Source organism: Chaetodon trifascialis, chromosome 16 (assembly GCF_039877785.1).
Source record: "Chaetodon trifascialis isolate fChaTrf1 chromosome 16, fChaTrf1.hap1, whole genome shotgun sequence".
Taxonomy (NCBI): domain Eukaryota; kingdom Metazoa; phylum Chordata; class Actinopteri; order Chaetodontiformes; family Chaetodontidae; genus Chaetodon; species Chaetodon trifascialis.
The window spans coordinates 1,516,065-1,529,602 of NC_092071.1; the positions used below are offsets into that span (position 1 = coordinate 1,516,065).

The following is a 13,538-nucleotide window of genomic DNA, read 5'->3' on the forward strand; positions in this document are numbered from 1 at the left end:
AATTCTTTTGCTCTTTTTGCATTTCAATGGAAAATAAAGACGACTCATTTTTGCAATTTAGCAGATCTGATTTTTTTTTTCATTCTGTTTCTCCATTCAGGTTTCATCGTGTTTACAAAGATAGCTAAAAACACTGCTGAGCGGGGAAGGCGAGCCTCATGAGTCGGCCTCGTGGATTGCATCGGCATAATGGATTTAACTAAAATGGGTATGATCCAGCTCCAGAACCCCAACCACCCCACCGCCCTGCTGCAGAAGGCCAACCAGATGCGTCTGGCCGGGACTCTGTGTGACGTGGTCATCATGGTGGACAGCCAGGAGTTCCACGCTCACCGGACTGTGCTAGCCTGCACAAGCAAAATGTTTGAGATCCTCTTCCACCGCAGCAGCCAGCATTACACCCTGGACTTCCTTTCACCAAAGACTTTTCAGCAGATTTTGGAGTATGCTTACACTGCCACACTCCAGGCCAAGGTGGAGGACTTAGATGACCTTCTATATGCAGCCGAGATCCTGGAGATTGAATACTTGGAAGAGCAATGCCTGAAGATCCTGGAAACCATCCAGTCCTCAGATGAGAATGACGTGGAGGTCAGCGTTAATGACGGGAGCACAGAGGAGGACGATGAGCGCAAAGGCCACAATGGAGCCAAGAACTCCAAAAAGCATTCCACGGAGAGTCCCTATCTGCCAGGCACCCACCAAGCCTCCATCATTCCTGGCATGGTGGACCAGAGCCCCTCGGTGTCCACCTCCTTCGGTGTCTCCACCCTGAGTCCCACCAAAGCTGCTGTGGACAGCCTGATGAGCATCGGCCAGTCTCTGCTCCAGCAGGGCTTTGGGGGTGAACACCTCATCCACGGCAACTCCCACCACCTGATGACTGAGATCAAGACTGAAATGATGCAAGTGGACATGGGTGGCAACGGCCATGAGAGCCCTACCAACATGGAGTCCAGTGCCTCCAGCAACGGAGAGCGAAGTGGGGAGGACAGGAACCGAGAAGGCCCTGGAACACCAACCAGGAGCAGCGTAATCACCAGTGCCCGCGAGCTACATTACGTCCGCGACGAAGGCATGGGCGACCCGCAAGCTGAAGTCAGCCAGATGGGGCTGGAAGCGATGGCTGGAATGACGGAGAAACATCTGGCCTCGCTGTACTCCCTACCTGTCAATCATAAATCAGACGCCATCATGTCCATGCCGGTATCCATGGCCTCTGCTCTCCCCGTGTCCCCAGCCCTGGCTATGTCTATGGACTTCAGTGCCTACGGGGGACTCCTGCCTCAGAGCTTCATCCAGAGAGAATTCTTCAGCAAGCTCGGGGAGCTGTCAGTGGGCATGAAGTCCGACGGCAGGAGCCAGCACGAACGCTGCAATGTTTGCGGTGCAGAGCTACCAGATAATGAAGCTGTGGAGCAGCACAGGTAAGCCACGTTTTCTTTTCAGTAGCTGCTTGCTAACTGTTTTGGCCTTGAAATGTACAATCCTTTTTAGTTTTCCACTCTTCTTAGTGGTTTATGCGGGACTGCTTGGGCATTATGTGCAGCAGAAAGTGAAAAACTTTGACGTTTTGACCTCAGAACACCTCACTCATAATGCATTTAATTACATTATTTCCATTTCCATGTTTCCCAGGTGTAAGTCGTCCATTTCTGGCTAAGGAATTAAGAAATATACAGTACATTTTCAAGGTTTTGCTCGTGGAGACTAGAGGAAGCTGTTTCGATTTCTTAAGCTAATAGCACATGTTTTGTGTGTCAGTGACAGTGACCACTGAGAACATAGTGCATCCACGTATCTGTAATATTTGAGTAAGTGCTGTCCTTATTTCTGCATGGCTCAGGTCCAGAGATCCACTCCTTCAGTAACTGCCCAGGTGACTGCCGAAGCAGCGCCGTCGTAACGTTGTCTAAGACCATTAGTCACATCTCGCAAGATGTGGGCGGCAGCTATCACACACACTTACCAAAGTGGTACCCCCTCATCCTGGACCCGGCTCACCTCCCCTTTCCAATAACTGCACAAGGGGGGCCCTTATTAGCTTGATAATTGGAGCAGACGGTCAGCCCAGGAAATGAGTGCTGAACCTGGGCTCTCTGACGGGGGAGTGCCAGTAAACCAGCGCTGTGTTATTTCAATCAATGTACATAAATAAACCTGAAGGCCTGCAAAGTCCACTCAAAGGGCTGAACTTTCTCTAACCTGCATTTGGTGTCGCAGTGCGTGCCGTGCTTTGTGTATCTTTACATTGGTGTACAACATTGGGATGTACTTGCATCACTTCTTTGTGGATTTTGCACCATCAGATTGTTTTTTGTGATTGTGACCGGAGGCCTTTTCTCACTTGAAGGCCGCCGTCTCGCCCTGTAATGTTTGCTTAAATCAATAGGAATGCACAGCGGTTAAAGTTCACTCGAGGATTTGAACCCTGACATGCTTGAGCCAGTTTGTTGGTATACACTGAGAGCTGGACTGATTCAGGTTTCTAAATCTGTCTGAACATTGCAGAATGTCTTTCACCTCTGAGAGAAGCGTGCTTGTTGTCTGCCTTACAGTACGTCAGCGTGCTGAAGTCAGTCTCTTTGTAGTTTTGTTCGTTGCTTCTTAAAGTGTACAAATTTGTGTGGCCTTCATGATGAGAGCTCATTATTCACTGAATAGAATAAACATTTCTGTATGGACTGACACTATGTGTGTTTAGAGAAACAGCAGCTGCTGAAGTGAGTTTTCGGCAGCTTACCGTCACGTAGCCTTCAACAATAGCTTTAAAACACACTATAGCGTCTGCGAGATGCGTTAATGCAGCATCGCCGTGTTAAAGGACAGGCTGCACAAGGCTCTGTCTTGAGAAAAGTCTGCTGTGTGAAATGGTTGCCTGTGTTTCAAGAGGAATTTCATCAATTCGCTCAAGCTGGGAAATCTTGTATCAAAGGAGATTTCCAAACCGTTTCATGCATTGATCTTCCCGCTTCGCTCTGTAGCATACTAATGGGTTAATTTAGACTGGTTGATACACCGACACGACACTGTTTAATATTGTACGCGCTGTCCTGACAGCCTCCTGAAGTGTAGAAATCAAACATTGCATCATCCGCACATGAAAGGTCTGCTGCGCTGCCCTGAGATGCTTGATAATCCAGACGCTCCTCCTGTCCTCACAAATTCCAATGTGGGTCATCTGATGGCACATCAAGTCCGTGCTTTTCTTTTTTCTGTGTACAGCCGTGGAGCTGCCTTTTGATGTGAATGCAACATGCTTTATTTCAGACGAGCAGAGTCGTGTTCCCTCTGGCTAATTACGCATCGTTTCCCTGCAGCCGCCGTGTCAGGGTCACTGCTACCTCTGCAACAAACACACAAAAAAGTTGGCGGAGTTCACTTGGTGCAGGCAGGTCAAGTCAAACACGAGTGTAATTGTTTCCAGATGTGGCACAGGTCGTTGGTGTGAGGTGTCTGCGTGTGCATCGATGTTAAAATGAATGCAGCAGAAAGTACCCACTTCCTGTATAAATTTAGTGCCTGCTCCCTTTCATTCCTCTGTGCCCTGGATTATATCATAAAGAACAAACCACCCAGACTGAATACATAAGTGCTGTGTGAGGACCCTCCTAATGGGACACAGAAATACACAGCCATGAGATGTGTAAGCACAAAAGGTGATAATTTGAAATCGGCGTCGAAATCTTTTTTGTACAGATCACAATCTAACGCTAAGTATCCGGTTAGATTTACAAATAAAGCAAAAATAACATATTATTTGATCACATAGCTCTTCAGTCGAGTCAAAATTTTGCCAATTTTAGACTCTTTAGGTGAAGTTATTGTAAGGCTGCTGTTTCATTTAATGGCCTCTTTAAAGTAAGATCTGAAGACATATTGTTCTGGTGTCTCAAGTATTTTACCGGCATGAGCTCAGAAACATTCGAGTGATATCCAGCTCTACCTTCAAGTCGCCCTCCAAGGAAATGCATGAAGCTAAATGAAAAGCCACACTTTATAGGTGCCATAGAGGTTCCATTGACTGAATCAAAGCAATCCCCGTCTGACCACAACAACTTTCCCCCAATCTCTCCTGCAGCAGCTCGCCCCGCCACCTCCCCACTGACAAGCCCGAGATTTATTTCTTAAAGGAAGCCCAGGGTGAGTGTTGTTACTGCTTCAGGGAGACAGGATTACAGCAATATTTTAGTAACCCCTGCACAGAGAAAATAATCAACACAGGAAGGGCCTGAGTGATTATTGGGAAAATAAATGCATGATGCAGGGGGCTAATTCTGCAGTGGCGGGGGAAAGAGGAAAAAACGCTCCGCTGCTTGGTATTCCAAACACAGCATCCAATTCACGGGAACTAGCCTTGGGTTTATCTCTTTCACTTAATCGTCCATTCTCATGCAAATGACTGACCCTCGCTGTAATGTACATCACATAAGTGAAAAAAGAGCCTATTTTAAAGGAGAGCTTTTCCAGCATATAGCCGTTAAGCATTACTGATAACCATCAATGCATTAACTCTGTCTTTTCATAATACAGCCGGGGGTTTTCTGAGGGGGGGTGAATGAGACGAGTCAATGAATTCCTTCCTCTCCGCTCTGTTTTTGCTCATGTTATTTTTATTGATGGAAGTATTAGGGTATGGGGTGGGAGTGGTGGAAATAATCACCTCTGCATTAACCTCCACACGCGCACACACTCATGTGTTCATTACTTTTTGCACACATTCTCCTCAGCAGCAGCAGTCAGCGCTCACTCTTCCGTTTCCTTTCCTTTTGTGGCAAAGGGGCGCGGAGGGCGCTCTAATACCCCGGGCCCCAGGTGTTTAAACAGTGGGCCCGAGGCCCTTATCTGTGCATATCAGAATGGGACAGATAACCCTTGGCACTCCTCCTCAGTAAACCAAGAGCAGATTGAGTGCAGATAGCGGCCCGTAGCGTTTGTTGCAGGTGATAACGATGTATGCACACACATATATACCTTGCATGTCGAGGTGAGGCCAGTGGAAGGTCTACGAGTTGCTTCCCTGCACGCTGACTCTTGGTTTCTGTGGCTCTGTTTAAGGTGAGGTGTTCAAATCAGTGCTTCAGAAGCCTGAAGGGATGTTTTCTGGGACGTAACAGGCGTCTTTTTGAACAGGCAAATCATTTTTCTCATTTGTTCTGATGGCGGTTGCTATAAAATCGCAGTGTTTTGATGAGTTACTGGAGCTAGCTCGCAAGCGGCAATAAACAGAAGAATCTGTCAGAAAATTCAGCCGTGGCCAACTTTCTCAGATTTGCAGAGAATCTACACGGTGGTGTTTTCTGTCCCCTCTGTGGGAAATGAATGGACTTTTGATGGTGGCTTGAAAACATTGTTAGATTTCAGTGGAGCTGCACCCAAAGCTGCTGCTGTCATCAGGCAGCACTGATGTCCCGCCGGCGAAACAATCACCAGAAGCAACGTGGGCCATGTGATAGCAACTCTTATGATCGACCCGCAGCAACCTTCCTATCTCTGCTCTTTCTCCTTTTACCCTCAATGTTGTCATGCAACAGCACTGAGCCCTGTCCCGCTAAAAGGAGACAGCGAGCACTGTTAAGGCGAATTGTCCTGTCACCCTCGAGTAGCCGTGAGGGTCCTCGAGGGTCTGCGTGGCTTTATTTCCATCAGTCTGCGCGTGTTGACCAAAATGTAGGACGGCTCAGACGGCAGGTTGTTGCCATTTCACTCATTCAAGCATGCAGGTGTGGAACGTGTCTACGCACTGAAACACCCAAAGTGGTATGTGCAGAATTGTGTGCGTCCACTGCTGTCCACTTCCTGCTGTCCACTTCCTGCTGTCCACTTCCTGCTGTCTACTTCCTGCTGTCTACTTCCTGCTGTCCAGGCTCAGGGTTCTTTGGTCGTTTCTTCTGCTGAACTTCAGAAATGAAGAAAGAACCATGCTAATCGTTGGATGGATAATAGTGTTTACAGGAAGAAGTCTGCTTCATAGCCTCGGTCTTGCTCTCTGAATGCAGTCAATCACCTTTGGTCTGAAATAAAATAACCAAAACTAAAGCAGCTTCAAGCTCGTGATCCTAACCTGGGAAACTGTGCGAGCGTTTTGCTGCTTCCTGAAAGAAGCCCGGCAACAAAGCATCCATTACATGGCAGTGGATTACCCTCTATTTGAAATCACTCAGTGAGCTAAGTCTCCCCGGCTTGCACTCAGAGGTACAGTACATGTTGGTGTAATAATCCAATAGCACAAAAAGCCTCACTCAACGAAAACACCTCTCCGAGAAATACCTCAACCACCAGACAACAGCAGACAGCTTATTCAAGTCTGGCTGCCACATTGTCTCTCTTTTTATTCTCACACAGGTGCTTTTTTGCCCTCATTGGAGGTGTGGTGTTTGTTTATGCCCCTGAGGAACTGGCGCTTTGACCGGGCCCACGGTGATAGCCGCAGCCGAGGCAGCCGCTGGCTGAGGCCCAATTATAGACAGGCTTTAAAAGGCTCTGGTTGAACCGTAAAGATTTACACCGCCATCGCTCTGATCTCGGATCTGGGCTCTGTCCTCACTGTCAGGATAGGGAGATGTATCGATTAAAGACTTAACACAGGGGGCTACATCATGTGGAATGGACTACACACACGCACACACACACACACAAACACAAACCTTAGCACAGATCAAGCATTTTATTGCGGTGCGCTGTCAGGTGGCGAGTTTTCATCTTACATCTGGTGAAGCCGCTTTTTTGGAAACTGACATGCCCTTTTGGAATTGGACAGAAAAACCCATCATCAAGAGAAAAGGGGGGCGGTCTAATATCTGGACAGTGGCTACGGCCTAATCAGCAGGCTGATTAGATCGCCTTCCCTGAGATAAGAGCGGAGGGAGGCGCTTGTGCAATAAAAGTTAGCAGCTTGACTTGGCGCGACCAGCTGCCTCTGTGTGGCTAACAGCGCTCGGCAGACGTGGCCTTTGCTGATGCGGTCTGGCAGCGGCTGCTATGAAACGAACACACTGAGGCCCCTATCTTTTGTCCCTGTGGGGGCCTTGTGGTCTGGAGGGAGGGATAAGGATAACATACTGTACTGGAAGTTGGCCTTGTGTGTGTCCATGTGAGCTGTGGGTTTTTTTGTTGTTTTGTTTTGTTGTGGGGGGTGCGTGGGGGGGGGGGGGGCTCAGGGGGAGTACTAATTACAGACAGTTATCAGGTGACATGCAAATGTGTTATCGGCCTTAACTTCCTGATGTGTATCTCTGCTCCAGGAGCTGCTGTGAGTGCTGGCAGGGGAAGAGCTCGAGCCACTGCTTCTCTGTAAATACACAGTGGGTGAATTTCAGCAGGCACAGGGCTTTAATAGCTTTTTTTTTTTGGTGTTTTTAAAAACTGTATCAGTCTTAGCAGCCCCTCTCCTCTTTGTAGACCTTTTTTACTGTATTAAGGTGCATGCATCATTGTCAACTTTCCCATTAAAAGAGAAAAAGTCAATAGAATTAGAATGATCTGGCCTTAAAGGTGAGTGGGTTTTAGTTCTAGTTCATAGAGCCCTGCCTCTGTTCTCCTGGTCCTGAACGCTCAGGGTTCTAATCCCATCGATATCCCATTAGCATCCCCTCTCTGGGTCCCCGCCACATGAAAGAAGATGTGTCGGTTCCCCCTCTCTGATTCTATTGCTCTGGCAGACCGTAGGGAGGACGGCCACAATGAGCAAATGTGCTAGAGCCAAAGGGCCAACCCAAGTGTGCTCACAAATGTCCTGTGTGTGTGTGTGTGTGTGTGTGTGTGTGTGTGTGTGTGTGTGTGTGTGTGTGTGTGTGTGTGTGTGTGTGTGTGTGTGTGTGTGTGTGTGTGTGTGTGTGTGTGTGTGTGTGTGTGTGTGTGTGTGTGTGTGTGAAAAAGCTGCCACCGCCACCTCAGAGGCCCCCTAGCCTCCCTGGGAAGTATCAAACCAGAGCCCTCCGCGGGCTTCCAGCGAGAGAGCTTCTAATTAGCCTCTTTGTTGCCACTTGAATGGTTTGCCAGAGATTGGCAAGGGGCCCCAATGGAGTGATACCAGCACGCTAAGAAGCTGGTCATAAAAATTACCCCCCATTCTCTCCACCATCACCTGTCACAAAGGAGCTCTCAGGTAGGAAACTGAGGCCGCAGTGGCACCGTGTTAGCTCGTAATCCGCCTCTTCAGAGCCCGAGGAGCCGTGTTTGCTCTACAGGTGAATGCTAGCTTCGTGCTAGCTAGCAGCACACATGTGTCTCAGCGACAGAGAAATGAAAATAATATTAAACAGCCATTATAAGTTCTATTTAATAATTGCTTATTAAAAGAAGTCAGCTTGATATAATGCAGCCAAGCAAAAGCAAAGAATGACTAAATTATAGAGGACGGTAAAATGAGCAACCTACAGCGAAAACTAGCTAATGTGGCCACTTTAAGGAGAAGTTTAAATAAGAACCGGCTGGCAGATCTTATGATACCTTCATAGATTTGACATTTTACATTAAATAGGTTGAATCACGATGAAAATCTCAGTTAATCCAATCAAGCATGAACATAACAGATTTGAAGTTATGATCTTAAAAGCGCTGTAATTAGGTACCACATCGGTAACAGGAAGTAACGGCCATGAAAACACATTGATTTATTAATTCAATGTGTCGAGACTTTCTTAATACATTTCAGTGAAATTATTTAAAAACATTAGTTATTCACATTATTTTTGTTAAGACAGCAGTCAGAAAGATTTCAGTGCATGTTCTCCTGTTTTATGCTACTTAGCAACTAGCATGTTAGCTTACAGGCCTTTAGCACCTCATTAGTAATGAAATATTTGATTATTTGTTATTGACTGTTAGCCGATAATGTCTCGTCTGACTTGGCAGTGTGAAGTTAGTCACTTCAGCTAAATGCTGCTGGAAGGAGCAGCTCACAAAATGTGCACAGTGTTTATAATGCAAACTATTAATATAACATATTGATCATTTAAAGGCTCCTTCACTCGTTAGTCAACAGTTCAAAGTGTGAACCGCTGACAGATTTAGGTTGCAAAAGGACAGTTTAGGTTAGAAAATACAGAAATCTGAGCTTTATTCCCAAAGATGGACGTCACTGCGTATCACAGAGCGGCCTATCTGCCTGTCAGCCTGTTCAAAGTGCTTTCAGATCTATACTCGCGGCATCTGACACGCTGCTTGGTGAGCGTCGTGGCAGGAGTGCAATGAATGTCAAGGCGACTTGGAGCTTTAGCGCCGACCGACACGTTTTAAGCTCCGCTGTAATCCAGGAGGGATCAGTTGGGTAAATCATGGCATAAAGCTTAAAACCATAATTGATTTATGTATTTGCTGACCGAAGACGCCCAGAGAGATTACCAGAGGGAGAGAGCTGATGATGGATAGGCCGGCCCCCTCGCTCAGGCTGCATGCGAGGTGGGGGTTGATTCAATTGAAGGGAGATTTGTCTGCTTGAAGAGCAAGAATGTCTGAAAACAGAGTGAGTCGGGAAGTAAATGCATGTTTCATCAGAGGTGTACAAAATCAGCGTGTGTGTCACCACTTTCTCTGCATGTGCTGTCCTGTACGTGAAATTAAAGGCTCGCTCTGAAACAGCAGCTGATTTTTCGGTTGTTTTAAATTTGTTTTCCGCTCTAAAACCATCAGTCTGCATTGTTCTGTGTTCATTATCGTACTCTCACGGCTGGTATCTCCCAGAAAATTCTGTTTCCATCAAATAACTCAGAATGTGCCACAAAAGAAATTAACTTTGGCTCAGTTGTTTGATTAAAGCATTAAATAATATGGGAGGACAAAATAAGCGAGAATCAAATATATGATTTCACCTTTTTCCAGTCGAGGCCAGAGCAGGAAAATATTTAAAACATTAAGTCAAATTCACCAGAAACGTTTGACGAGCCACCGACCTATTTAATGAAGAAATATACCAAAATATAACATTTTATTTATTAGTTTTCCTTGAGGTTTATCTCAGAATTTGCATTTATTTAATTCTGGTTTAATTTATGAAGGGTTTTTTTTTTTTCAAGTTATCAAATTTAGCCTAAAAAATATTCAAATCACCCGTAAAATGAAAAACTCCTCTCGGCCGTTACAAACCCTTTAAATTTCCATAAATGGTGACCCCATATTGTGATGAGCACATGAAATTTCTGTGTGTTTAACATAAGATCAAACTCATTCATCACGCCGACGTCGGCTGGAGGACGTCAGATCATGCCGGTATCCGTCTAACCCTAATTAGCATCATAATTCCCAGATTGGCGCTGATGAGGTGCTCGACAGCAGACGTCATTTAATTGGTCAGATGGTTTGCTGCCATAATCATCCCATGAATTTCTCTCCTGACACGTTATGAATCCTCTCTTTCTTGTTTACTGCGCGGCTGTCAGGTGTCTCCAAGGTCTCTCTTGACCGCTTCCAGATTGTTTTGTGTTTGTCTGTTTGTCCCTGGGCCCCGAAAGGCGAGAGCGGGATAGTAAAAGACAGAAAAAAAGCCATTCCATTTCCTGGACTGATCACTGAGGCGGGTGGCTCTGACATGTCATGACTCAAACGGCATCATTTCTGCCACTCCTGTCTCGCCGCTGACCTTACAAATGATGCTGTAGGCTCCCGCCATATGCCATTAAGCATGGTGTAAAGCAGGATGGGGCTTCATCCCCCTCATGCGTGCAGCAGCGCCCAGGCTGCAGTTTTCACTCCCTGCCCTCACCTTTGGGATGCAGCGGCGGTTTTCTCTCCGATGGTTTTGTCCATATTCTGTCTTTTTTCTGCTCTTCCTTCCCTGCCTGTGTTTTATTGCCTCCTGTGAGAGCCGGTCTGAGGCGAGGAGCTGGAGCTTCCCTAACAGGTGTTTGGGTGCTTATCGCCCACGCCTGTGCCCTTATCTCTGGCCCTCAGCTTCCTGCATCCTCTCTCTTGCATGCCTCAGAGTGGGGATATATTTCACTTAGCCTCTGACCCAAAACCTTCCTCTCTATCTGTCTGGGTCTCTCGCTCTCTCTCTCTCTCTCACACACACACACACACACACACACATGAAGAAGGGCTGGCTGGCTGATAGACAGGACGAGGCTGTGATGCCATTTCATCATCTTCATCACCTAACTTGACTTTCTTTTCTCTTCGTATTACTCATAGCTAGCAAGAGATGCTGGAAGATTCTGGAGGAGAATTAATCCAGAAAAACTTTATTGATCCTGCAGGGAAACTACTTTGTTGCAGCAGGAATTGGAAAGAGGATAAAATACTTTAAAAGGTGAAAAGCTACCCTAAAGACAAACACAGCCACATAAGAGTAAAAATCTGCACCTGTAGATGTGCAAAAAATAATGCAATGTGCAAATGGGAATTAAAATAACAGTAATTTAGGGCTGCAACATTATTTTCCCAGTTAATCAATTCATGATTTAGTCTGTAAAACGCCCACGGTCACATCCTTACATTTCTCAACATGCCAGCGCATGTTTGTCGTTTGTCCTTGAGGAAAATTGCCCATTGATTCTTTTCTTTTAGTCAATTAACCGATTTCAGCCCAGATTATACACACTAACTGTGTAATCTGTGAACCTGGGAAATAAAAACCGTCCCGAGTTTAAAATGCGGACAGATATTTGAGAAGGTGGAGCGTTTGATCCAGAAATGAGCGAGCAGTCGAGGTGGAAACGTCTCGCGCAGACGGAGCTTTGATGGGGTCTGCAGCAGCGAGTTTGATCCAGCGTTTTGTCAGAGTGATTGGTCTCAGGCTTTAGCCCCACCTTCGCATTCCCTCTCTCCTTCCCTGCTCCCAAGGCTCACACAGGGACAAAGGCTAAAGTGTCTGAGGGATGGGGTTGTGATGCTGGTTTGGAGGGGGTTGACCCCCTTGGAGGACCTGACGGGGGCCCTTCTTTTTTTTTTTTTTTTTTCCTAATCCCCATTCTGAGTGGGCACAGAGGGGAGAGAGCCCACAGTCTAACACCCATGAGAGAGTCTATTGTGAGTGGTGGGCTCTGTTACAGTAGGAGGGATGCAGGGGTCTCAGGCCCAGATAAACGCCAGGCCCAGGTCAGCCAGGCCCCCGTTATTTACAGTAGGCCCTTTCATTGCCCGAGTGAAACAGGAGCCCATGGTGGAGGTGGAGGTGGTGGGAGGGCTTCAGGGGACGACCACTGTTTGTGCTCAGCCAGGCCTCCACTATAGGTCAAAGAGCACGGGGGGTGGGGCCGCAGGGGTTACAGACCTGACTTTTGTCTGTGTGTTGGGGGGTTTGCTGCTTCATAGGGGAAAAAGAAAAGGTGGTGGTGGTGGTGGGGGTTGGCTTCAGAGGGAAAAAGCAGCAGTGATGACTTCCACACACACTTCTCTGCGATGGGCTCAGACCCCCGTTTGTGTCCACATGCAGCTTAACTACACGTGCAATTATTCATTTCCTATAAATGAAACTTCACTGGTCGACGCAGCAGGTCTGTTCAATCTAAACTCACACTTTTCCCGTTTTTCTGCACAACAAATCTGACAAAACAACACAGTTGCTTCCTTTTTTCAAACCAGTAAGTTTCCTAAACTTTGCTCGTTTTTATGGAGCAACTTACAGAATTAACATTAATTATCTGCAGCCGAGCAGAGTTTGTGTCAGAGCTCAGCGCCTCATTGTTATCGAGCAGAGTGCACCCCCGCCTCAAAGCTCAGCCCGACGCTCTCTCAGATGTGTACTTTACCTTCACTTTGATGATCGTTGCTGATTTAAAGACTGCGTGTGTTTACTCAGAGCTGCTTCTGTTAAATTAAAGCAGGTTTTTGTACTGCAGTGTAGTTTGGAATCGAAAACACGTCACAGCATTGAGAAAATATGGCTTGTTTGCACCAACGTCATCCAATCTGACGTCTGACTCATTAAAGCTAGTTTAGACTCTTTCAAGTCTTTGGGTTTGAAATGATGAATCGTGCAGGTGCGTTGGGCTGTGAGGACGATGCTTCGGCTGATGGGACGTGCTGCACCGTCCAGCACAAAGACAGAGTGGACGAGTTCAATAGGTGTTTGTTGTCTGGGTGTTCCTCAGAGAAGTGAAAATTCAACACCATCATGAACGGCCGCGCGCTCGCTCCAATTGTCCCGAAGTGACTTGGTGACCTACATAGACGCAGCACAAAACGTGACCCTATAGAAGCTAAAGAAGCACACACAGCAAGAGAAGAAAAAGCTTTACAGCAACTTTCTGCAACCCGATGCTTCAGGTTGGGTTCGCGAGGTCATGTGACATTCAATACAAACCCGAATGATCTCAGAGCAAAAATGTTTCACCTCCACGCTGAAGCGGCCGCCGTCAAGTACGTTTGTTAATCTTAATCCCGCACCATCTATCGCCAGCCCAAGTCCTGTTTGTTGACTTTCATTAAGAAATGGGAAGTTGCCAAGGGTCAGCACGAGAAGGAGAGCGGTACCATCTGCCAGGAGACTCAAGTGTAATCTCGCCATAATCTGAGCCAACCTTCATATCAGGAGGCGAGGACGGAGGGGAACGCCAGCAGGGACGTACAATAAGGGACGCCGTCTCTCAGGCATTCGT

At 46.8% G+C, this 13,538-nt stretch overlaps 1 protein-coding gene across 1 annotated transcript in view; it reads left to right on the forward strand.

Annotated features, from left to right (window-relative positions):
• The window catches only part of zbtb16a (zinc finger and BTB domain containing 16a), a 130,502-nt gene that overhangs the window by 3,057 nt on the left and 113,907 nt on the right, over nt 1–13,538 (forward strand). Inside the window, exon 2 of the mRNA XM_070982943.1 lies at nt 101–1,427. Within this exon, the coding sequence (XP_070839044.1) occupies nt 190–1,427 (1,238 nt within the window). The 5' untranslated portion in view covers nt 101–189. The remainder of the gene's footprint in view (nt 1–100; nt 1,428–13,538) is intronic.